Source organism: Melospiza melodia, chromosome 5, assembly GCF_035770615.1.
Source record: "Melospiza melodia melodia isolate bMelMel2 chromosome 5, bMelMel2.pri, whole genome shotgun sequence".
NCBI classification, from domain to species: domain Eukaryota; kingdom Metazoa; phylum Chordata; class Aves; order Passeriformes; family Passerellidae; genus Melospiza; species Melospiza melodia.
Window position 1 is genome coordinate 20,931,487 of NC_086198.1, and position 23,011 is coordinate 20,954,497.

The window sequence follows — 23,011 nt, forward strand, 5'->3', positions numbered from 1 at the left end:
TTGGAAAATCCTTTTAGGATGATCAGTCGCCCTTTTTCCACACACACACTCGCTTTGGTCAAAACATGGAAAGGGGAGTGGAGTTATGTGGCAATAACTAAGGTGCTACATCTACAGAGCTTTTTCATGAAAGCAAATTAAATCAGTAGAATCACTGAAAGTGCTGGGCTGGAAGAGACCCATCAGGATGACTGAGTCCAGCACCAGTCCCCGTGCAGGACAATCCCCAAAGTCACACCCTGTGCCTGAGTGCATTGTCCAAAGGCTTCTTGAGCTCTGTCAGGCTTGGTGCTGTGACCCCTTCCCTGGGGAGCTGTTCCAGTGCCTGACCACCACCTGGATGAAGAACCTGTTCCTGAAATTTAGCCTGGACCTTCCCTGGCTGAGCTCCATTCCTTTTCCTTGAGTCCTGTCACTTGTCACCAGAGTGAAGACGTCGGTACTTGCCCCTCCTCTTCCTCTCTTGAGGATGTTCAAGACCACAGTGAGGTCTCCCTCTCTCCTCCAGGCTGAACACACCAAGTGGCCTTCATCGCTCTTCATACGGCTTCCTCTCAGGGCCCGTCACTGTTCTCTGGACACTCTCCCACAGCTCAGGGTCTGTCTGTTGTGGCACCCAGAGCTGCCCCCAGCCCTGGAGGTGAGGCTGCCCCAGCTCAGAGCAGAGCAGGACAATCCCCTCCCTTGCCTGGCTGTGCCTGCTGCCCCCCAGGACAGGGCTGGCCCTCCTGGCTGCCAGGGCTCAGTGCCCCACATTCAATGCCCTGGACCAGCACCCCCAGCTCCCTTCCTGCAGCGCTGCTCCAGCCTCTCGTTCCAGCCTGTGCACACCGCCAGGGCTGCCCGGGTGCGGAGCCCGGCTGGCCCCGTTACTCCCCTGCCGGCAGCAGCGGGAACCTGCGGGCCCTGAGGCGCTCACAGCGCGCCGGCCCAGGGCCGGTACCGGGCAGGGCGGGCCCTGAGGCGCTCACAGCGCGCCGGCCCAGGGCCGGTACCGGGCAGGGCGGGCCCTGAGGCGCTCACAGCCGGTACCGGGCAGGGCGGGGCCGCCGGAAGGGCACGAGCGCCCGCTGGGGGCGGGGCCCCGCTCGGCCCTTCCGCTTCCGGCGCGGCGCCGCCCCCGCGACGTGTGTCTGCTCCCGGTGCCAAGATGGCGGCGGCCGCGGGGGCGGCGGCGGGGCTGTGGAGCGAGGTGAATCGCTGCGGCCAGAACGGCGACTTCGCCCGCGCACTCAAGTCCGTCAATAAGAGTGAGTGCGGCGGCAGCGCCGTTCCCCGCGCCGCGGGTCTGGGGTCTCTGCCCGGGCGCGCTGGCCTTGCGGAGGGTCGGGTCGGGTCGGTGCGGTGCGGCGGGGAGCGGTGCTGTCCGTCCGTAGGGTTCGTGCCGGGAGCGGGGCCGCAGGCAAAGGCTGCGAGGATCTTACTGTGTTGGGCTAGAGGGAAGAGGGGCGGCCGGGGCCCAGGCTCTGCTGCTGTGCCGTGACCGTCGGGTCCTTGTGTTGCAGCACGCATCCCTTGCTGTGGGTTAAGCCCTCGGAGTTACTCGTGGGTTTTCCTTCCGTTTTGGTCATTGGAGGAAGGAGGGCTTTTCCCCCGGGAACTGGAGGAGGGGTGGTGTGCATATGGACTAACTACAACTTGCTCGAAACGGAGGGTTCGCGTTCAGATGTGTTGTTTTGGTGGCTAGGCATCCAAAACGGGATTGCAGTATCAGGCACGTTGTTGTTGTAAGTTCTGTCTTTGCTGCTGGTAGGCAGTAGGGATTCATCTCCTGTCCTGGAAAAGCTGGCATCCCTGAAAAAAATCAAATAGGAAAATTCATGCCTCTCTTCTAGTTCTCATTCACTGTCATCCACTGGCAGAAAGTTTTAGCATGTAAAGTGACTCCCTGTCAAGAGCCACACCGTTCTTCTGTACCACATGTTTTCCTTCCTGAGTGTGCTTTACGTGGCACTGGGGCCTTGGCACTGTGGTCTTTGCCTGAAGTGAAATGCCAAGGAAAGGTCTGCCCAGGCCTGTGTAGCCTCTTTGGTGCAGCTCTCTTCCAGACATGTTAGCACAGTGCATGCTTCTGGTAAGTTCAGAGTCTGTATTGGATTCTTTTATCCTGCTGGGATTTGTTTCATGATCCCAGCCAAAGCAGGCCGCGCCAGGATGCTTTAAGTTGATGTGGCCACTCTCTAGGATGGGTTTTTGCAGCTCTAATAATGTGAGTCTCTTACAAAGCCTGGCTGTGTTTGAGTTGGATCACTGTGTTGAAACTGGTTTGTCCTCCAGTACTGCAGATCAACAAAGACGACGTGACAGCACTTCAGTGTAAAGTAGTGTGTCTTATCCAGAATGGGAACTTCAAGGAAGCCCTTGGTGTAATCAATACCCACACTAAAGTGTTAACCAGGTGAGTTGTGTCATGCTAAGCTTTACAAAACTCCTGAGTCCTTGAGAAGCTGCTGCAGCTTCAGTGGAGAGGACTAATAAGGCAGCAAAATAAAGAGCAGGATATGCTCAGAGACATTGGGGTTGGTGACACACGTATTTATGGGAGGAGTTGAGACAGGGTCTGGTCGAGTTTGAGGCAGTCTAACACCTTGCTGTTACTGTTGAAGGGATTCTCCCTGAGTTTTCAGCCACCTTCACATGCTGATTCTGCTTGTAGATGTGGCTGGGTAGCGTGGCTGGTACAAGGGAAGGGGACAGATCTCTCTGGGAGGGAAGTGAGAAGGGAGAAGCCTTTGTTGGTGGCAGCAAGCTGTTGGCTTTGCTTGGCTGTCTCATCATACAGCTCCTTGGGGTCCTTTGCTTTGCCAGCCTGAAGGAGCTGCCTCAGCTTTTGGGGTGGTGCAAGCCCTTTGTGCATCCTCTCAAAACCAGGACCCTGGAGACAAATTGTGTTTGAGAACAAGTCAAGCTTCTCATTTGTGTCCTTAAGATTCTAATTTTGTTCCTCATAAGGATGCTCTTTGTGCAATGACAAGGATGAAAAGTGCTACCCAAGAAGTGGCTGGCAGCAAAACTTGTGTTTCAGATGCTGTGCTTATTAAGGAAGTTCCGAGAAAGGCGTGTTGAAATTATCAATGTGATGAAACATACCTTTGTTTTTTGTTTGCATCTGAATAACATGTAATTACCCTCTTCACCAGTTTCTTCTTTCCTGGGACAAAAGGGGCTTAATTCAAATATTTTAGCCTATTATTTTATTATATGGTAGGGAGAAGCATTTTTTTTTTTATATTCAACTGGTTTCAGAGTTCTTCCTATAACTTCTTTCAGCTCATTCTACTGTGTGTCTGTGTCCTGCAGAGCAAGGAGAATGGTGGTTCTTGGTCTGTCTTGAAGTTTTCCTGTCCTGCACTGAGGCTGCTTTGATTTAATTCTAAATGCCATTAATTTTCAAACTTCCTTAATAATCAGTTGAATTGAGATCATTTGAAATAGGCAGAGTAAAGCTAATAATAAGTGGCCCCATGCATGAACTAAAGGACTTGCTGATTATTTTCCTTTGTCTTACATGGTAACTCAGGGGTTAGGTGGAACATAGCTTTCAAGGCTCAGATTCTTTGAGAGTGCTTCCCTCCTGGTGTGAGCTTGCTTTGAAGCCAATTTATGTTTGCAAAAGCAAACCCTTTTGCTGCAGTTCTGCTGCAATCATATTTCAAAATATGTTAATGTTACCTTTGTCTTGGTATCAGCCTGTAAGTGGACTGTGTTTTATATTTTTCCTTTCTCTTTGTGAGTCAATTGTCTTTAGAAGTTTGCAGTAACAATGTTTCATTGCAATGTAATGCCTTTCCCTTAAGAAAATGTCAGGGAAGGAAGTTTGCTATTGTTTTACCTTTTAGCATTTGATTAGCATAATTAGTAGGCGGCCTGGAGCACAGAGGATTTGGAATACCATGTGTGTGGAACTGCCATTAAAAAGGAACCTTTTGTTTTTGGATGAAGTTTTGATATGCTTTCTCTGTTGAACACCAAGAAGACAGGAGATACTTTCAGTGCTGAACAGACACATAATCCAGTAATCTGGGATCGTGTGTTTGGATTTTTGGTTATGTAGCAATCTGTGCCTAATTAGGGCTGGTTATATGTGAATGAATGCTGTTGAATGGAAACTCTAGTGCTGGCTGTCAGCCTTTGTCTTGTCCTTGCAGTGATGTTATTGCCTTTGAGAAGGCCTACTGTGAATACAGGTTGAACCGTATTGAAAGTGCTCTCAAGACCATTCAGAGTGCCAGTCAGCAGACAGACAAACTGAAGGAGCTTTATGGACAAGTGGTAATTACAAGCTTTTCTTCCTGGTGGGAGTTTCATATGCTGGATGCCTTGTCCCTCCTCTAATGGGGGACAGGTATGGGGACAGAATTTCCTTCTCTGGCTTGAAGGTAAGGACAGGTATGGTTCCAACTGCTCAGACTTCTGTGAAGCTTCAGTTGCCTCTTCCTGGAGGCAGTGTTGTCATCTTATTCCCACAGAACCAAAGCAATACATTTGTGACTTCTGCTCCCTTCCTGGGTCTGGCCTGGTATTAGCCACCTGGTTGAGGAAGGAAGAGATCTGATGGGATTTGTTTGTGGTTCAGCCATCTGTTTGCATTAGATACCTGTTCAGGAATGGTTTGTGGGACCTGATGTCTCAGGCATTAAAAGTGATGCGAAAAAGAAGTTATGGTTTTTCCTCTTCTTTTTTTCCTGGTTGATCAGAACAGTTTTGTGAAGAATTGGCTGTCTTCTCTCAGCTGCATGAAAGACCATTCATTTAATTTCTTTCTTAGAGAGGCGATCTAATTTGGAAGAAGGCTGTTTGAGGACAAAACTGAGTAAACTGCTGCTTTTAAAGAAGCTGTTTTAGGAGTAGGAGCTGTGTCATTTTTGTGCAGGTATCTGGTGTCATTGCTTGAGTCCTTGCAAGTGTAGTCTATATAGCTTGCCCTTAAAGGTAGATGCAAATGTTAGTAATGTTCAGCTTAAAACATATGATGCTCTACTGCCCCCAGTCCATGGGGAGGGAGGAAGGAGGCTGTAGTTACCGGCATGCACAGGAAAATCCTGTTCTGAGAGCTCATCCCTCTCCTTTCTCAGTTGTACAGGCTGGAGCGTTACGATGATTGTCTGGCTGCGTACAGGGATCTCATCCGCAACTCCCAGGATGAGTATGAGGAGGAGAGAAAAACCAACCTCTCTGCTGTTGTGGCAGCACAAAGCACGTGGGAGAAGGTGGTGCCAGTAAGTGAGTATGTATGTCTTTGGGTGTAAGAGTGAGAGTCAAGGAATAGAGGATACGAATTGTACTGGAATTGTGGATACTGAACAGGACCAGAAAGGTGTTCCTGTCTCATAAAGATTTCTCATTATGTTGAAGATCATGTAGTGGTTTTCCCTGTATGGAGGAATAAATGCTGTTATTATTTATGAATTACACTTCACCTTTGATCTTTAGAGAGCCTGTACTTTAGATGTCACAGCAGAGCAGGAAGTAGATCTTTCTGAACCTGTATTAGCAGAACACCTGTGGTGACTAGCACTTTTCTCATTACCCTTTTGCTCAGGGTTAAAGCTAGTTCTTATGATCACCCAGCCATGCTTGGGAATATTTTTGTTAATGAACAATGAAGACTGTAATGTTCACATTTGTTTAGAAATCCTTGTCCTTGGAGGTGCACACAGGATGCTCAGCTTCCTGTTCAGTGCTGTGGATTCACTTTCTAATTCTCTAGAGCAGCAGTTCTTAGTTGCCCTTTTGCACAAGCCTAAGTAGTCCCCAGGTTCAGGCTGGAGTTTCCCTGCTGCCTTGTCAGCCTCTGACTTTGTGCAGTGTGAGGAAAGATCCTTTGTGCTGCAACTTACTTGCCCTATCAAATTTGCTTCTTAAATGTATTTCAAGGGTTAGTTTGAATGTACAGGAAAACTCTGGTTTGTGTGTGTTGCCTGTTAAATCTGTTGGTGTTTATGCAATGTTATATTTATTTTTCATGCTAGGAGGATTTAGGCCTTCGAGAAGCTACCTACGAGCTGTGTTATAACAGTGCATGTGCATTGATTGGGCAAGGAAAGCTGAATGAAGCAATGAAAAAACTACAGAAAGCAGAAGGTAAAAGCCTGGTGAGGTGAGAGGGAAGCTTTGTGTAGTAGAAGCAGTTATTTGCACTCTGATGCACAAATCAGAGGAAAAGAGGTTTTGAGAATTTAGAAACTGATCAGCAGCGGGATTTGTTGTGAAGCTGGTGTTTTTGGACATGTGTTCCTCTGCCATGCAGCATGTCCTGGCTCTCCTACAGCCCCCTGATTTGTATTCAATAACTTTGTGCATTTTTTTGAAGCAGGAAGTAAATGTGAATGTAATCTCATAAACATGAGATGAAATTTTGTTGGTATGAGTATGTATTTAAGTACATGCTATAAAAGTTCAAGGTACTTCATGGTATGAATTAGTATAAGCCAGTAAATGAGCTTTTTAGCAAAGAGGATTTTTTTTTTCAATGGAGTTAAAGGGGGATTTTGCATGTTTAAAAAATCTGGGGAGAGAACTAGGAAGGACTAGTTCTGTCTGATCTAATTGCTCTTACAGATAAATAGGTCAGTTCTGTCCCAGTTTTGAAAGTGTCCCATACAACTGATAAGCATGTGTAATTTGAGCCTATGTCCTTTGATAGTAGTCCTTTGGAGGACAAACAAGTGATACTCTGGTGAAGTGTGAGAAAGTGAAGAAGTGACTAGTGTGGGTACTGAAAAACTTACAGAACTGCTGCCCCATAAAGGGTGTTGTAAGCTGAATATTGCAGGCTTGCACTGCTTAACTGGTGAGCAGTTGCAGCTGATCCTTATGGGAAAAATCAGGAGCTAGGTCTAAGTAATTTTGGTCAGGAGAGAAAATTAGTGTCTGGGAGGGACAGTATCTTCTGTGCCTTTGATTGTTCTTCTGCTTCACATAGTCTGCTCTCTCATGCTTAGTCCCATCCATCATCAGCCTGGTAATCTGCTGTGCCCCTGTAGTGCTGCAGGAGTTTCAGGGATACATGGAAAGGTTCTATGTTCCCTCATGCTTCTTGCCTGGTTTTTTTCACCCTAAAGCCTTCTAAATTGTGTTTTTCTGTGTTTTTCCGTGTAGAGCTGTGCCGCCAGTCGCTGTCAGAGGACTCGGTGAGTTCCTGATGTGGTTCTGGAGAGTGTTTGCTTTGCAGCAGGGGCAGTGAGGGTGCAGTCCCAAAGTGCAGAGAGCCAGAGCAGAGCCAGGGCTGCTCTGCTGGTACCAGCTTGTGAGGCTGGGGCAGCCATCATGGCTGTAGGAGGCGGGCAGCTGACACCACAGGCTGTTTGCTGCTGTGCTCCTTGCAGAGTTCTGGTGCAGGTTGTCTGAAACCTCCCTGTGACCTACCCCTGCTAGGGATGAATGTGCTGAGTGGGTGGTGACAAACAGGGAATTTGTAACCAATCGTTGCAGAATGGCAGATTGAATGTACAAGTTAAGGTAATCTTCAGGTTCTAGCTAGAGTAGGTGAAGCTTTCTTTTCTCCTAGTTTAATTCAAATATGCTTCCGTTTGTGCTGTGGGTACAACCTTCATCTGTAGTTGCTGGGATATTTTGCTGCTAATACTGCCCAGGAATGCTCACAGATGTTTGCCAGCAGAATGCTGAAGCTGGAAGAGAGGTGAGATAACAGCTTTTAACTTTTTGCTTTGATTTTCATTCAGGATGTGACAGAAGAAGACATTGAGGCTGAACTGGCTATTATTCATGGTCAGATGGCTTATATCATGCAACTGCAGGGACGTACAGAGGATGCTCTACAGCTCTACAATCAAATAATCAAGTTGAAGTAAGGGTTTTTTTTAAAAAAAACAAATGCTCAGCCTTCCATCTGTGAGAGACTGCTGTTCTGTAACAGAATGCTTTCTACTTTCCTTATCTGCAGGCCAACAGATGTAGGACTCCTTGCTGTCATTGCAAATAATATCATCACAATTAACAAGGTATAGAATTACCTTGCCACTTTCATTGTGGTTAGTCAGCTTGCTTCTCTGCTTCTGTGGAGAGAAGGAAGATAATCAGTAAAGATGTTTTCTTAAACTGTAGTTAAATTGCAGACCCAGGGACCTTTTCTTCTTCAAGGAATGTAGTGAAATCTTCTCATGATGTGTGATTTCCACAGGACCAAAATGTCTTTGATTCAAAGAAAAAGGTGAAGCTGACCAATGCAGAAGGAGTTGAGCATAAACTCTCCAAGAAGCAGCTCCAGGCAATTGAATTCAACAAGGCTTTGCTTGCAATGTACACAAACCAGGTAGGGGAAACTGATCTGCAGTAAGTAGCTATGGATTAAATCCACATGAGTTTGACTGGGAAAAAACAAAGATGCAGCTGTTCTGTTTCGGAAAATAGGACCTCTAGGTTTAGGCACATAAGTGAGTAGAAAAATAAAATCATCCCTATAAGCACAACTGTCTTGGGTATTGCTGTATTGCTGTGGGGATGGTGTGGAGATACCCAGAAGACAAAAGGGATGTGGGGATTCTTAAATGTGTCTGAAGGGGCACTAAAAGGACCTCTTGCTTCTGTGTACTCATTTCAGGGGAGTCACCACTAGTATCTCTTCTTAGATTCTGTTGGTTTCTTGGCCCTGTGTGAGGTGCTCGCAGAGGTGAGAAAAGTGAGCTCTCTCTTTCCTCTTTCCCCTGCAGGCAGATCAGTGCCGCAAGCTGTCAGCAAGCCTGCAGTCCCAGAGCCCCGAGCACCTGCTCCCTGTGCTTATCCAGGCAGCTCAGCTGTGCCGTGAGAAGCAGCATGCAAAGGCCGTAGGGCTTCTGCAGGTAGGTTAAGAGAAAGTTGGCCAAGCACCATCTAAACCTGTGTGTTGTGTTTTCCTGTGCTGTTTTCCCTTAGTTTGTTTTGTTTGGTTTAAATTTCCAGGGTTATCTTGACTCCTTATTTTGATTTGGTTTAATGCTGCTGGAAAGCCTTCACACCCAATTGAACAATTCTGCTTTTAAAGGGAAATAGTTCCCTTACACCTCTGATTTGTATGCTTATGAAGCTGTAGTAGACTTCTAGGGTAAGCAGTAGGCTTTGCAGCTCTGCTTACAAGCAGTTTGCAACACCCTTCTTTGGATTGATTGAGTGGCCTGGGCCGGAAATCTGAAAGGGCACACTTGGTGGTCCTTCTCTGCTGTGTGCTGAAACCTGCTTGTGCTGGAAAGCTTTCTTTGGCTCTTGCCAGCTTGCTGTGACTGAGCATAACATATGATTCACCAAAGCAGCAGCCTGGTGCCCACACACAAGTTGAATTGTTGTTTCTTCTGACTCTCAGGACTTTGCAGACCAGCACCCTGCCAATGCAGCTGAGATCAAGCTGACGATGGCCCAGCTAAAAATTGCTCAAGGTATCTAGTGTCCTCCTTTGTTGGGAAGTGTCTGCACTTGACATGGGTACAAGGGGTAAGAAAACCAGACTTCAGGGCAAGCTTTGCTGCAGTCACTGTTATGACAGGGGTGCAGAGTAGAGGTACTTTCAGTCAGGTAATACATATATTTAGCTATGGCAGGATAATGTTGATAGCTAATGTCTGGATACATAGGCTCCACATATTGCAGACAGAAGTGCCCACAGTCTCTGTGAAATGCTGAATCTCCTCTGGGGCTGGATAATTTTGGGAGCAGTGTGAGGCTCCGTAATGGTACCATTCCTGTATGCAGTCAGGCAGCACAGACTTGAGCTTGAAGAGAACTCCCTGGTAGCCAAAGCTTGCTCCTGAACCCTTGCAGGATGTGACAAGAGCAGAAGGGTCCATTGTGTGGAGTTCTGTCCTTAACTCCTGCAATGGGGGAGATGTGAGAAGGGGAATTGCTCTGGCACCATTGTTTACCTTTGGCTTGAAGTTCTCTGGTGGGATCAGGTGTTGTGATGCCATTCAGAGTGTGTTCTTCCTTGTCTCTTTTCTAGGCAGTGTCACCAAAGCCTGCATGATCCTAAGGAGCATAGAAGAACTGCAGCACAAGCCTGGTATGGTAAGCAAAACTCCATCTGAGCTGTGTAAGGTTTTTCCCTTGCAGGAGAGCTTTCCACTGCTTGCTCCTTTTTGCCTCTTCCCTGTGGCTGCCACTTGACTTGAGTGTCTGCAAGGATTCTGAGGCCATTTTCCTGGTCTTGGACAAAGGTGGTGTTATAACTTGCTTCAGGTAGCCTGAACATAGTCACAGAAGTACTCTGCCTGTCAGAGGGATGCTCTCTGCCTATGTTCCCACTCCCTGGTAATCTCTCAGTCCTGAATGTTGCCTGGATTTACTTGCATAACATGACTGGAGCAACTGCTGGTTGCTGGTAGGTACTGTTAGGATGTTTTAGAAGCAGCTTTAGGACAGCAGGCCTTAGGGGGAAAGTGCTGTGTTCCCTCCCTGCAGCATCACCCTGATTGCATGCTTATCCGCACCTGCTATTCAGAAAAGCCTGATGGCCTTTTAAGTGCTCACATGTTCAGCATAAGCATCTTGAACAGGAGCTGAGAGTTGGATCTGTTCCAATTGTAAGTGTGAATGATCAAAATAATTTATAGGGGCAGTTAACAATGACAGCTCCTTGCCCTGGGTCACCTCTACTTGTAACTGGGATGTCAGCAAATGGACAGTATCCTTATAATCTCTTCAGTGCTGATTTCTTTTTTCATAGCTCTTGAGGTAGAGAATGGGGGATGAAAAAGGTTTTCTAATGAAACTGAGTTCTGTGATAAGCATATAAAGTGCCAAGACACGATGGTTCCTTCTATGAATGCAATCTTAGGCTTGTACCATAGGAAGAAGATGCTGGGATGTTCCTTTGGGAGTGACTTGGGTAGCAAGATGTGCCCTGGGTATCCTGCCTGTTACCCCAGCTGGTTTTTAGGGACAGAGCAGAAAGCTCACATTGACTCTGCTTTTGGGAAATCCCATTGTTTAACTGCTGAGACTCTGGCTGTAGATAATTTGCATGAAGATCTGCTATTTACTGCTCTTGAATATTTGCAGGTGTCTGCGTTGGTGACAATGTACAGTCACGAAGAGGATATTGACAGTGCAATTGAAGTCTTCACACAGGCTATCCAGTGGTATCAGCAGCACCAGGCAAGTCAGATCAGAGGAGTTATGTGCAAGAACCTGTCCTGGATTTTCTAGCAAGTCCAATTCAGGTTTTCCTGTTGATGCATAGCCCCAACAGTTATCCAGTTGGGGATCTGGAGACATATGAGCTCCTATTTTGTGATCATTTATCAATAACATATTATTTTATATGTGTTATGAAGAGGGAGCAGCAGCTCCTGTCAGATTAGGAGGGTGGCATCAATGGATGCCTAAATGTAGCAATCAGGACTTCTCCCTGGTAGGAAAATATGGTGGAGCAGCAAGCTGCCTTGTCCCATCAGTTCTGCTTCACTTCCCAGAGTGCAAAGGTGGTCTGCTTTCTGCATGACAGGATGTTAACTCAGTTCTCCTTGGCCAAGCCTCAGGTGCATTAAAGCCAGCTACAGCTGGGCTCCACACTGTGATAGGAAGGAACTAATCATGGCTGCTGTGTCTTTCAGCCAAAGTCTCCTGTCCATTTGTCACTGATAAGGGAAGCTGCCAACTTCAAACTGAAGCATGGCAGGAAGAAGGAAGCAATCAGCGACTTGGAGGAGCTCTGGAAGTGAGTTGGGTGGTTGCTGAGCAGCAGGTCTCTGCCCAGAGTCGTCTGCAAGCGGTCTGGTGGTGGGCAATGTCTGACAATTTTGACTGACTAGTAGCTGTCCTGTAGAGTTGCCTTTGCACAGGGGCTTCAATGCAAGGCTGTATTTTGAAAGAAGGGGAGATAATTAATTTGATCTATAGTTGGTGCTCGCTGGTAGACTTACCCAGAAGCCTCTGTGTGCAGTGAGCATTTCTTTGGGGACTGGAATGGAGTTTTTTCTAGTGCTACATAAACATGGATGTCTAGGTTTTAGTTTCAGTTGTGCACTTAATGGGATCTTTTACTGGGGGGAGTGTTAACTTGCCTTTGCTACTGGGTTTTTCCTCTTCTATTGCCTGCTTCATGATACTGTGAAATTGTCTGTACCTCCCTTAATCCACACCAGTGATGTTTGGTGGTGTGCTCTGGAGGAGACCACATACTAACATGCCTGTCCCCACAGATAGCAACAGTGCTGCAGCAGCAAGCACTGTGTGGTGTTACTGGTCTTTGAGATGAGTAACATTGGTAACTTGGTCCTTTTGTTTTGTTTTCTTTTTTTCCTCTAAAAAGGCAAAACCCAAAAGATGTGCATACTCTGGCACAGCTCATCTCTGCCTATTCCCTGGTTGACCCTGAAAAAGCTAAAGTGTATCCTTTTAATGGTGGTGAAAGAGGTGTTTGGGTATTCCTTCCTTGGTTTTTCAGCTGTGTGGGGACTTCAGACCCACTCTTACCCAAAAAAAGACAAGGAACCTCTCTGGAACAGCTACATATCCAGGTCAAGTTGTCTGAGCTACATTATTTCTCTAATTGGCTTCATTACTGTGATATCTCAGGACCCTTTAATCTTTGGCCTCCTCCACTTTGAGAGTTAATAAGACAAGGTGGAACCAAAAACAAGAGCACCTGCATCTTTTCTGTCGGGATCTTTAACCTGCGGTAGTAATGCAGGACTGATACAATATGGCAAAGCTCTTGCTTACCTACTATCTCATTCACATACTGCTTTTGTCACCTGAGCTGCTTTCACAGGAAGCTGTTCCCTGTATTAAAGAGGGGAAAAATGAGGCAGCTGGCGATTAAGCAGCTCATCCCAACTTGTGTAAGAAGCTAGTGAGAGAGATGGAAATAGCCCCATAGGCCTGTCTGCTGTCTGTATTGTTAACTGACAGAATTTATTTAAGCTGAGGTTGCCTCTTGCTTTCTGAAAGAACATGGGTTTTTATGCTCGCTGGTTTGCATCCCTGAACTCTTCCCTGCAGTCTTAGCAAACACTTGCCTTCCTCAGACACCATGTCACTGAAAGTAGATGTTGATGCGCTGGAGAACTCCCATGGAGCAACCTACGTTCGGAAGAAAGCTGCCAAGCTCACTGGGGAGAACCAGCAGAAGGAGCAAGGGTAAAGCAGGCTGCTATATTTTTTTATTTAATTTTATTGCTGTAGCTCTGGTGCATCCTTCTTTGGGGTAGTTCAAGAGCCATACCTGGTGTGGTAAAGGTATTGCTGTAGAAGGCAAGCTGGGGGAAAGGGAGCCTGTTATTTGACTGCAAGGAGCTTTATGTAGCAGCAGACCAAGGGAATGGTTTAGCTTCTTCCAGAGCTAGTTTTTAGTTGATTTGTCTGCTCTGTCTCTGCTATGTCACAATGTCTTGTTTTCCTTTCAGACAAGGGGAAGTGAAGAAAAAGAAGAAAAAAAAGAAGGGTAAGTTGTATTTCCTAGCTGTTTAAACAGCACAGCTCCAGAGAGTTCTCCAGATTCTTTCTCCAAATAGCTAGCCTCCAGGTCCCTAGGAGCTAGAGCCCTTGCTAGGACTGTGTCTCTGGAAACATGGATCTTTATGATAGCCTGTTTGGTTGGGGCATTTTTCCTCAGGAGTGAGAGCAACACCCTGATAGGGTGATGTAGTTGCTGGTCTCTTTGTGCTGCCATGCCATTGCTACTGACATCCCAAGCGTGTCCCTTGGCGATGCCTCTGGTGTGCTGACCTCAATCTCATTTCCTGGCACTGGATGTTCTGCAGGAAAGCTGCCCAAGAACTACGACCCCAAGGTGACTCCCGACCCTGAGCGGTGGCTTCCAATGCGAGAGCGGTCCTACTACCGTGGACGGAAGAAGGGCAAGAAGAAGGATCAGGTTGGCAAGGGGACTCAGGGTTCAACCACAACTGGCTCTGAACTGTAAGTACCCATTTTGCAAGGATCAATGGGGGGATTCACTCCTGGGCAACTGGGAGGGCTGTGTTTGTGCTGCTCTGCTGCAGCTCTGTCACCATATCAACTGCGGGTAGCACAAGTGACATCGTCCTTTGCCGCTTGAACCTGCTACCAGCTGCTCTCCCTGGAGATCTCTATAGGTTCCTGAAAACCAGTGTGATAGGATAGGCATGCTTGAAGGAGCCAAGGTGCAAATAAAATTCTCATTGTCTTTTAATGCACTTCTCCTTTGACAATGAGATTAATTTTGCATGCTTTCTCTTGAGCAATTTGCTTTCAAGTCTTTTGGCAGCTGTAGAACCATTAGCCATGATTTGAGAAAACACTGTACTTCCTTCTAAGCTGACACTGATTATTTGAACTGGAATCAAGAATTACCATTATGTATGAAGCCTGACAGCAAGATGGTGTCTTAACTAGCATCTGAGAGGAAGGATGCTGGATTTGCACTGCCTAGGAGTGGGACCTGAAAGGCTTCTTGCATGTTGCATGTGCTGTCACACATCTATTAAAAAGTTAGCCTTGCTTTCATTGTCAGTGACTTACACCATCTAGTGAACATCAGTTAGAAGGTGATTGCTGCCCTTTGAGACATGTTCCCATCCTCCACCAGCTCCTTCTGTATGTTGAAGCCTCTCCTTGCATGAGTGCCCTCTCATACATAATGCTTGCTACCTAATGGGGCAGCTGCTGGTTTCCACTGTCAGCTCCCTGCACTAGTACCATGTCTTGCAGGTGGTTGTGAACCCACATGGTGTCTTTTTCTCTTGCCTTCCTGCAGGGACGCCAGTAGAACTGCCAGCAGCCCACCTACCTCCCCTCGGCCCGGCAGCGGGGCAGCTGTATCGGCTGCGAGTAACGTCATCCCTCCCAGGCACCAAAAACCCGCGGGTGCTCCAGCCACCAAGAAGAAGCAGCAGCAGAAAAAGAAGAAAGGGGCTAAAGGAGGGTGGTAAAAAGCAGGATGGGTAACGTCCCTCCTTCAATACGTGATGCTGGTTGCAGAATAAAGGTCAAAAGCAAGTGCTGGCGAAAGACTCTTGGAATCTGGATCTCTGTCCTGCCTGTCAGTGGTCTGGGGGGAGATGGGCTGGTATAGATGCCATGATCTGTCTGCTCACCATGTTCTCTTCCTCACATTTGCCCTCACTGTGACTTTGGTTGTTGCCATCAAAGTCAAACAAAGCCCCTAAGAATAAATGTTTCTGTGTTGCCAGACATTTAACAGATGTGAGATAATCAAGAATTTCTTAAAATGTAGTTTCATGCTCCTCTTGCATATGTCAGTTTAGGCCTTTAGCAGATTTATCTATGCGTGATGCAAACACTGTCTTTTATGTCAGTCAGTCATTGACCACCAAAGAGCAAAGGCACAAAGCATCTTAGAAGACATCTGGGCTTTATAATACAGGATAAGATAGGCTGAAGGGGGATAGCAAGACTGTTAGGAGAAAGCATGGTGAAGTGTACGGCAGCAGATTCAGCGTCCCACTTTCTGCAAGCCAGCTGCCTTATTCTAAAGGGCTTGGCAAAACAAAGGTGAGCAGAATGTGTGGTTGTCTGAGGTGTGCTTCCTTCTCCTTTGGCCTTGACCCTACATTCCTACAAGTCTTAGGTGCTGGGTTTATGAAAATGGAGTGGTACAGCAGCAGGTCAGCTTAAGCTCAGTGACTGGAGAGGGACCCAGAACAAAAGAACTCAAGAAATGATACCTTTGAGACTAAGTGCCCATCCTGCATGCAACTTGCATGCCTCTTGGCCCAATGGTTATTTTTGATCTGGATCTTTAACTCCTTACTCAGGTGTTTCTCTGTGTCGGTGCAGGAAGGCTGTTGATGGTTCTTGTGAAGTTGCAGCTTTGCTGACAGTTGTCTCCTTATCTTCTGATGCACCTGCTCGCTAGCAGAGCAGGGGAACAAAAAAAAGCCCAGGAGTTAGGATAAACACATTTATCAACAACAAAAACAACAGTGTGCTATCAATATTTTTCTTGTACTAAAGACAAAACAATATGCCAGCTACTAGGGAAAATTACTAGGAAAACTAATTTCAGCTATGGAGGTATAAATTCATGGTTTGCAGCCTGAGGCTTCAGCAAATCCAGCTACTCATCCTGAGCAAGTAAAGCTAAGCAAACAGCATACTGAATCATACAGAATTATAACTATGTATCTCATGCTGCTGAAAACTTACTCAGGCTAAACTACTATCTCTCAACACAGGTCTTGAAAATTCTGGTTTGATCTGAATGTAGCCAAAACATTTTTCCAGACACGGGCTGTCAGTGGGTCGAAATGTGCCTTGGAGAGGGTTGTTAGATGTCAGCCCAAAAGGCAAAAGCTTCTGTCTGAAAGAATTTAAAGCAAAGGCCTTAAAAGGTAGGGACTAAGGGACATGTTACTTAGGGACATGCAGCTTAAGAAAAAAACAACTCCTGAGTCTCCTGGCAGTAAAAATCTACTATGTAGAATCATTTTTTTTACCTTGCCTGCACAGTGGGAGTATCTGAGAAGGGGGCTGAGATGAATGGCTGGCAGGCACTTGCTGCCAACTGAGTGCTGAACAAAGAATGTTGTTTTAAATTACTTCGCTGGGCGATGTGCCCCCACTTAGATAGCACCTGATGTGGCTACAGTAGAGAGACCACTGTCCTGCAGCAGTCCCGTGTTTGGAGGGGAGATACCGGAGGAGAACGCAGCTCTGTTCTTCAGGTGTCTTCTCTGGTGAAACCTAGCACAAGCTCTGGCCTGATGGAAAGGCCGACTCGTGACATTGCCGGAGCCCTGTCCCGGCTACCTGGCCAGTGTCCTGACTGCTGCGCCGGAGCTGGGCGCGCAAGCAGAACAAGCTGGGAGCAAATCCGGCGGGGGTGGGAGCGGGGGGTGCAGCAGCAGGTGTGCGGAACCCGTGGCCTTCCCGTACCAGCGAGAACCGCCCGCGGCAGGGCTCGTTCTCTGTCTCACCGCCACTCGCGGGTTCCCAGCCCGGCGCTGGGAGCCCGGCTGGCGGCGGGGGCTGCGGGGGCGCTCTCCGTGCGCGGTGCGGGTGCGCGGTGTCCGGTGCCCGCGGCCGGAGCGGTGCCCGCGGCCGGAGCGGCGATGGACCCCCGCCTGCGGGCCGCTGCGCTCTGCGGGACGGCGCTGGCGGTGGCGGGCGGCACGGTCGCGGTGTTCCGGGCCTGGGCCCGCCGGCGGAGCGCGGTCTCGCTGTCCGCACCCTCTGCAGCCGCCGCTGCCGCCGCCGATCAGGTACCGGGGACGCGTCGGGGCGGCGGGCGAGGCCGCGGGCTCGGGGAACGCCCGCTGGGCCGCCCGGGGCCTCCCGGCGTGGCTGCGCCGCTCCGCCCGTCTCGGGCTACCGCGACCTCGGCCCCGGCGGCGCCCGGAGCAGCGGCGGGGCGGTGGCCGGGCCGGGGCCGCTCTCCCCGCTTTCCTGCCCCGCTTCCCTGCCCCCGGGGCCGGCCGGTGTCCCAGGGATCCCCCATCGCTGCGGCCGGGCACTTGTGCCGCCGGGGCCCCGCGGGCATCTTCAGCTTCCTCACCGCGAGGGGGCTTTTGCCGTGCCCTCCAGGCCCCTTGTTCAGTCCCCTTCTCTCCCCCAGCCCTGCTAAACTTTGCTCTTGCCCCGGCTGCCCGGGTAAGTGTGTTACCCTCGCTTTGCAGGGTAAAGGACACGGTAAGCAGATCCTGGTGCTGGGCCTGGATGGGGCTGGGAAGACGAGCATTCTCCACTCCCTGGCAACTAACCACGTCAAGCGCAGCATGGCTCCCACCGAGGGCTTCAATGCCATCTGCATCAACACCGAAGAGTCCCAGATGGAGTTTCTGGAGAGTGAGTGAACCTGTTTTAGTATTGATTATAAGTTTCTGTTTTGTGTCATAAGGCTCAGGCACCTATTTTATTAGCTCAATATCCCCAGATGCCTGCTTCGATAATGTGAAGCTGTGATTATTTTCCCCTTGGAGATTCTGCTTTCCTACTCAGCCTCTTTGAAGGAGAAGACACAATGGTGTTAGAGATCAGTTTTCATTCAACCCTGACATCCTGGGAATTCTACTCCCAGAGCGAGATGGGTAATAAGCCTGATTGGGTGAAACCAGAAGAGGTTTCCCCAGTAAGCCCTGTGTTATGGTCCATAGCTCTTGTACTGCTTCTCCTTGGTGCTCCTGCCTGGCAAAGGGCAAGAGTTACAGAGGAATAAATAATAAGTGAAAGAAGAGAGGGGGAAGAGAAAAACTTTGTGCCCTTTCTGTTCAAAAGCCTCAGAAGTGGTATTTTCTAGTCTTTAAACAGTCTTTTGAATGTCTGTAGCATTTTGTTAAAATTTCTGTACTGTTGTTAGCTCTGATTTTTGGTCATTGTCTGTGCCTGCAGAGGGCATCTCCTGTGATGCCTTTGGTGCATCACAGCTGTTTTGAGGTGCAGCTGGCTGATGGGAAAGGTGGAGGCACTGGGGTGAGGTCACTCCCTGGTACAGAGAAGCTGACATCCAGCCTCATCAGTGCTTGCCTTCTGTGGAGGCAGGAGCTGCTCATTGATTCCTGCTGTTTCTGCACTGTGCTTACCAGTGCTCAACTGGCTCAGTTGGCAGCTAGTCCATAGATGCCTCTGTACATTTAGCAGGTCTGAAGGAGTTGTACTGTTCCCAGGTAAGTTTTTGGGGTGTGGGGATGAGGCTGCTTAGACAAAGTTTCATTCCCAATCTTACTACCACAGGAGTCTCTGCAGTGGTTTGGGGAAATGGTCTTTAGAGGGATGCTTGCCATCTGTGCCCCTCAGCTGGTATGTAAGAGGGTGTCTCCTACAGGGGTGTGCTTTGCCTGTCTGAGCCCAGAGAAACACACAGTGTCTCTTCTCCTGCCTGGGGATGGTCTGGGCCCAGCACTTCACACACCACAGCAGAACCTGTTGTTTCTGAGTCGTCCTTCCCTCTCTGGTCCAGGTTGGTAGTGCCTGAGATGTGATGGCTGCGATCTGACCCATGGGAAATGCAATGTCTCAGGCCAGTTTCAGCCAGGTAAATCCATGCATGGCTCTCTAATCTGGTTACTTATCCAGTCTGTACCATTGCCTAGTCCAGGGGTTAGCAGCCTGTGCTGTGATCACATGGCACGAGGTGATCAGCAAACAGCAGGGGTTTTATTTTGCTGGCTTAGAAAGGTGGAAAACTGTTCTTTTTCTTTGTACCAACATACAGATAACTGGATGGTATCTTGTCCTCTGCAGGTGGTAGGAGCTCCTGCCTTCTCCTGAGTTCCTACAAGTTTGGGAGAAAAAAATGTTCTCTGTGAGGTTGCTGACCCCTGGGTTATGCTGTGCATGAATACACTTAAAAAAGGGAGCAGTGCTGAGCCCCTGCAGTATCACAGTACAGAATCAGGCTTCTGTCCCAAACATTACATGTCAGTCACAGCCCTTTGGCTCCTTTCCACAGTGGCAGACTTGCAGTTCTGCTTCCAGGTACGTTGGGCCACTTGAAGAGGCAGGCATGCTCTAGTGGGAAATGTTACTTCCCTTTCCATATTCTTGAAACTACTGAGCCCTTTTAACTTAAGTGAAAGCAAAATCGTTTTGACACAGAACAGTCAAAGAGGGCAATAAAAGATGGCTGTATAGTCTGACAATTTTAAAAAGAGCTCCTGTGATAGGGAACCCCAGATATTATTGCTTTGTAAACCTGCTGCTTTTGAAAGACTCACACATGCCTTTGAGCACCTCAGTACTCTTTGAGTGAGTGGTCCTGCAATGTGCCTGAAGACCACCTAGAGACCTGAAAACAAATCTGAAATACTTAATATACTGATAGTTATTCCTTCTATTAAACCCAACAACCTACTGAATTCTTTGTCCCCAGATGGGAGCAACAATCTCAAACACCTTGCTGCCTACAGTTTCACCAGATAATTGTTTTAAGACCTAGTTTTGAAGGTGAACTGCTTTCCTCTGTATCCAGCAGAGAAGAGCTCATGGAGAAATGGATGTTGTGTGAAGATACTTCAGAGGGTTGCCTGAAGAGTCTGCTGGGACTAGATTTTTGTCTCTTCCTTAAGCACCTTTGGTTATTGACAAAACTGTGGCAGTTTTGAGCTAGTTCTTAGTGTCATACAAATACAATGAGAGCCCTCCACACCTCAGAGCTAAATTTCTCCTTTGGAAATTGTACACCTGCTTTGTCCGAAAACGAGATGGGCATTGGGAGATAGCCTGTATGGGGACATTTGGTGTTTGTGGACACTGAACTGTTTTCTACTCTCTTACTTGCTTGAGATCAAGAACCAACAAGGCAGAAAACAACTGTAAAGAAACTGAACCCACAATCCTCTCAAAATAAGAGCTTAAAATGGGAAGATTTATTTTTCCCCCAGAGCATACACATATGCCTTCATGGGACCTGACTGGGGAAAATAAAGCTGTTTTCAGTCTCATGTACAGTTGCTCAAATACTTTGAGGTTTTGGTAATCTAAATACCTTGGGTTTTCAGCCCAGGGCCTGCTGTCTGCACCTCTGAGAGCAGTGCTGTTGAATTACTTGGTGAATCCTGTGCTGCTGTCTTCTCTTCCAGTCGGGGGCAGTGAATCTCTGCGCTCATACTGGAACATGTACTTGCCCAAAGTGCTGTTGCTGGTCTATGTCGTGGACTCGGCCGATCATGCCCGACTGCCTGTGGCGAAACAGCTGCTTCATCAGCTAATCCAGAACAACTCCACCCTGCCTGTGGTAGTTCTGGCCAACAAGCAGGTAAGAGTTCCCTGCTTCTGCCACAGCTTGGGCTGGCAGCAATTTTGGAAACAGCAACAAAGCCTTTCAAAAGAGGCTTCATGCCTTTAAGGAGAGCACACGGCTGGGAGTCTTTCTGACACACCTGTTGACCACAAAACAAAATAATCTGAGGTTGTTTTGGATCTGCAAGATGCAGGTCCTGTGCTTGGTGAAGATGCAATCAGAGCTGTGGGTGGAAACTGCTGTACAGTTGCAGGGTTTGGGAGCTTCAGGGAAGACCACAGTTAGATGTGAAGTTAGGTTTCTGTTCTGAGTATCTGCCTACAAGTACCACTTCACCTAGGAGCAGCTAAAGAGTGAAGCACTGTTGTTTGCCTTCAGACTGTCTGGTTGGTTGCTCCTAAGGCTGCTTCTGAAATCTGAGAGAAAGAGCAGCTTTCCTCACAAGACAGTGCTTCCTCCTAAGATCTTTGTGGAAGTAAGTGTTGGTGTACCTGGAAAAGAATTGGAGCTCTGGTACAATCAGGTGACAGAAGAGCCCAAGGGTTTTAATCACAGATTCTCTTTTATGAAGGTTGCATGCTCAGTATGCTCTACGTTGTTATACGTTGTTATCTCCTAAATTTCTCGTAACTGAGGCCCATTACTAGTCGTCATTTCTGTTACTCTTGAACACAAGTGCAGGCTTGGGCTTCATCAGCCTCAAGTGCATCAGAAGCACTGGTGGCTGAGGAGGCCACTTGTATATTTGCCCTATTCTTGTAACTCTTTGCTGGGCACCTGGGGTCTTGGGCCACCAGTGCTTTTGTCTGCCTTGTGCAGGTGATCTTACATAGGTATCAGAAACAGTGGAATTGGTGTAGAAATAGAAACAACTGTACCCATATTCAGGAAGAAGTTAGGTTAGAAATTAACTCTTTTCCCAAAGGCATTTTAGGACATGGGAAGTGACCTCATAAAAGGTACAAAAGAATGGTGCCCCAGAGCCTTTGAGACTCTTTCCCTCCTGGACAAAAGCAAAGGGTCAAAGTAGGAATGTGCCACTACTTCTTGCAACTAACAAGGTTGTTTTATTTTTGTGTAACAGGACCTCGAAGGTGCATATTGCATCACTGATATTCACGATGCTCTGGCTCTGTCTGATATTGGGGACGAGAGGAAGATGTTCTTGATTGGTACCCATGTGGCAGAAGATGGCTCTGAGATCTCCTCCAGCATGCAGGATGCCAAGGAGCTGATAGGGCAGCTGGTTTTGGAAGCACAGTGACGGCTCTTTTCTTAAAATAAACAGGTGTTTGCTGCTGAGGGAGAGCACATGTTAGTATATGGTCAGTTTGCAGTGTGGCAGCTGAAATTAGCAGATATGCTTTCCTGGTGGGTGTGGAATTCCTCTGAAAGTGGTATCTAGTTGGTAAGAAAATCTTAATTTATAGTGGTTTGAAAATACGTTTGAGAAGTAGTCTATTTTTAGCATTTTTGTAGGAGAAAAATAGTCTGTCTCTTAGGCAGCAGATTTAAGGGAAAATATAGCTTAGATGGGCTAGATAACTTCACGTCAGTTGGGAATCAAGCACTGATTTCCGTGGAAGAAAGTTGCATCCAGTGAATTTAACATGGCTTGATGTCTCAGGTTAAAGTGAAATATGTTTACTTCACAGGTTTTACAGAACACTTTTAACAGTGGTGTTCTGTTAAAAGTGAGACCTCACTTCTTGACAGTGTCAGAAATTTAAAGTGCTGCAACTAGTGTTTTTGACAGTGACAGTTCTTGTTGTGTTCGTCCCAGTTGTTATGGGAGTAGCAAATTGGTAATCTCTGGAAATTGAGTTGGTTACTCCTTCTTTAGTGGGTAAGAACAAGAAAATTAAAGCAGTAATATATTGTTTCTTTGCCTACAGGCAAAAAACCAAAATGGTGTAATTTGAGGTAGTGACTGGATGCTTTTAAGTTAAATTGGCAGCAAAGGTGGGAGACTTGTCCATCAGGTTGAGCAGCTTATTTAAGCTTAGTCCAAGATGTCCTCAAGCAAGTAGTCTTATTTGTGAAAACCCTGTTGTTTCTTGGTTTCTGTTAGCACAGCAGGTGAGGGAGGTGACAAGCTGCTCAGGAGTGTCACTTTCCCAGTGTTATACTCAAAGGACATGACCCAGGAGCAGTCCTGTAAAGGACCTGTTTTGCACACGCATCTATTGTACGAGGCTTTTACGGTTTTGTCCTTTGTAACAGATGCATAAAGCAGAAAATTCCACCCTAAACACGGCTCCGGGCTGCTCTCTTCCAGCTGGGGAACAAGATGTTCGGGTGCGGGAGGCACCCTGGGCCGGCCAGCATGACAGGGCCCTTGTCACCCCTTGTGGGCACAGGCCCGGGCCGGGCCGGGCGGGGCGGGCGGAGCCGTTGGGC

The 23,011-nt window shown here is 47.7% G+C and overlaps 2 protein-coding genes across 4 annotated transcripts; both read left to right on the plus strand.

Moving 5' to 3' along the window:
- The first annotated feature begins 1,115 nt into the window (after positions 1 to 1,115).
- SRP72 (signal recognition particle 72) lies at positions 1,116 to 14,925 on the plus strand. Its single transcript, XM_063156555.1, has 19 exons — positions 1,116 to 1,250; positions 2,278 to 2,398; positions 4,149 to 4,272; positions 5,076 to 5,219; positions 5,973 to 6,084; positions 7,102 to 7,133; positions 7,686 to 7,810; positions 7,907 to 7,964; positions 8,144 to 8,275; positions 8,673 to 8,801; positions 9,299 to 9,371; positions 9,932 to 9,996; positions 10,990 to 11,085; positions 11,544 to 11,647; positions 12,242 to 12,319; positions 12,934 to 13,071; positions 13,338 to 13,375; positions 13,695 to 13,851; positions 14,669 to 14,925. The coding sequence occupies exons 1-19, from the start codon at positions 1,151 to 1,153 to the stop codon at positions 14,841 to 14,843; spliced, it is 2,001 nt and encodes a 666-aa protein (XP_063012625.1). The 5' UTR covers positions 1,116 to 1,150; the 3' UTR covers positions 14,844 to 14,925.
- Positions 14,926 to 16,985: 2,060 nt separating this feature from the next.
- ARL9 (ADP ribosylation factor like GTPase 9) lies at positions 16,986 to 22,863 on the plus strand. 3 transcript variants are annotated; one of them, XM_063156558.1, is made up of 5 exons: positions 16,986 to 17,135; positions 17,550 to 17,718; positions 18,695 to 18,829; positions 20,451 to 20,626; positions 21,696 to 22,863. In XM_063156558.1, exons 1-5 carry the CDS (start codon positions 16,986 to 16,988, stop codon positions 21,873 to 21,875), a joined length of 810 nt encoding a protein of 269 aa, XP_063012628.1. In that variant the 3' UTR covers positions 21,876 to 22,863. The 3 variants fall into 3 exon arrangements, with proteins under 3 accessions (XP_063012628.1, XP_063012626.1, XP_063012627.1); XM_063156556.1 differs by lacking the exon at positions 18,695 to 18,829; XM_063156557.1 differs by lacking the exons at positions 16,986 to 17,135; positions 18,695 to 18,829 and adding an exon at positions 18,830 to 18,904 and having other exon boundaries at positions 17,653 to 17,718.
- Positions 22,864 to 23,011: the final 148 nt, after the last annotated feature.

Excerpts from the sequence above, each read along its gene's own strand:
- SRP72 (XM_063156555.1), top strand. The coding sequence starts at position 1,151 with ATGGCGGCGGCCGCGGGGGCGGCGGCGGGGCTGTGGAGCGAGGTGAAT. Across the intron at positions 8,802-9,298 it reads AGGCCGTAGGGCTTCTGCAG|GACTTTGCAGACCAGCACCC; the intron begins GTAGGTTAAGAG and ends TCTGACTCTCAG. Across the intron at positions 13,072-13,337 it reads AACCAGCAGAAGGAGCAAGG|ACAAGGGGAAGTGAAGAAAA; the intron begins GTAAAGCAGGCT and ends TTTTCCTTTCAG.
- ARL9 (XM_063156558.1), top strand. The coding sequence starts at position 16,986 with ATGGACCCCCGCCTGCGGGCCGCTGCGCTCTGCGGGACGGCGCTGGCG. Across the intron at positions 17,719-18,694 it reads CCAGATGGAGTTTCTGGAGA|GGGTGTGCTTTGCCTGTCTG; the intron begins GTGAGTGAACCT and ends TGTCTCCTACAG. Across the intron at positions 20,627-21,695 it reads TAGTTCTGGCCAACAAGCAG|GACCTCGAAGGTGCATATTG; the intron begins GTAAGAGTTCCC and ends TTTGTGTAACAG.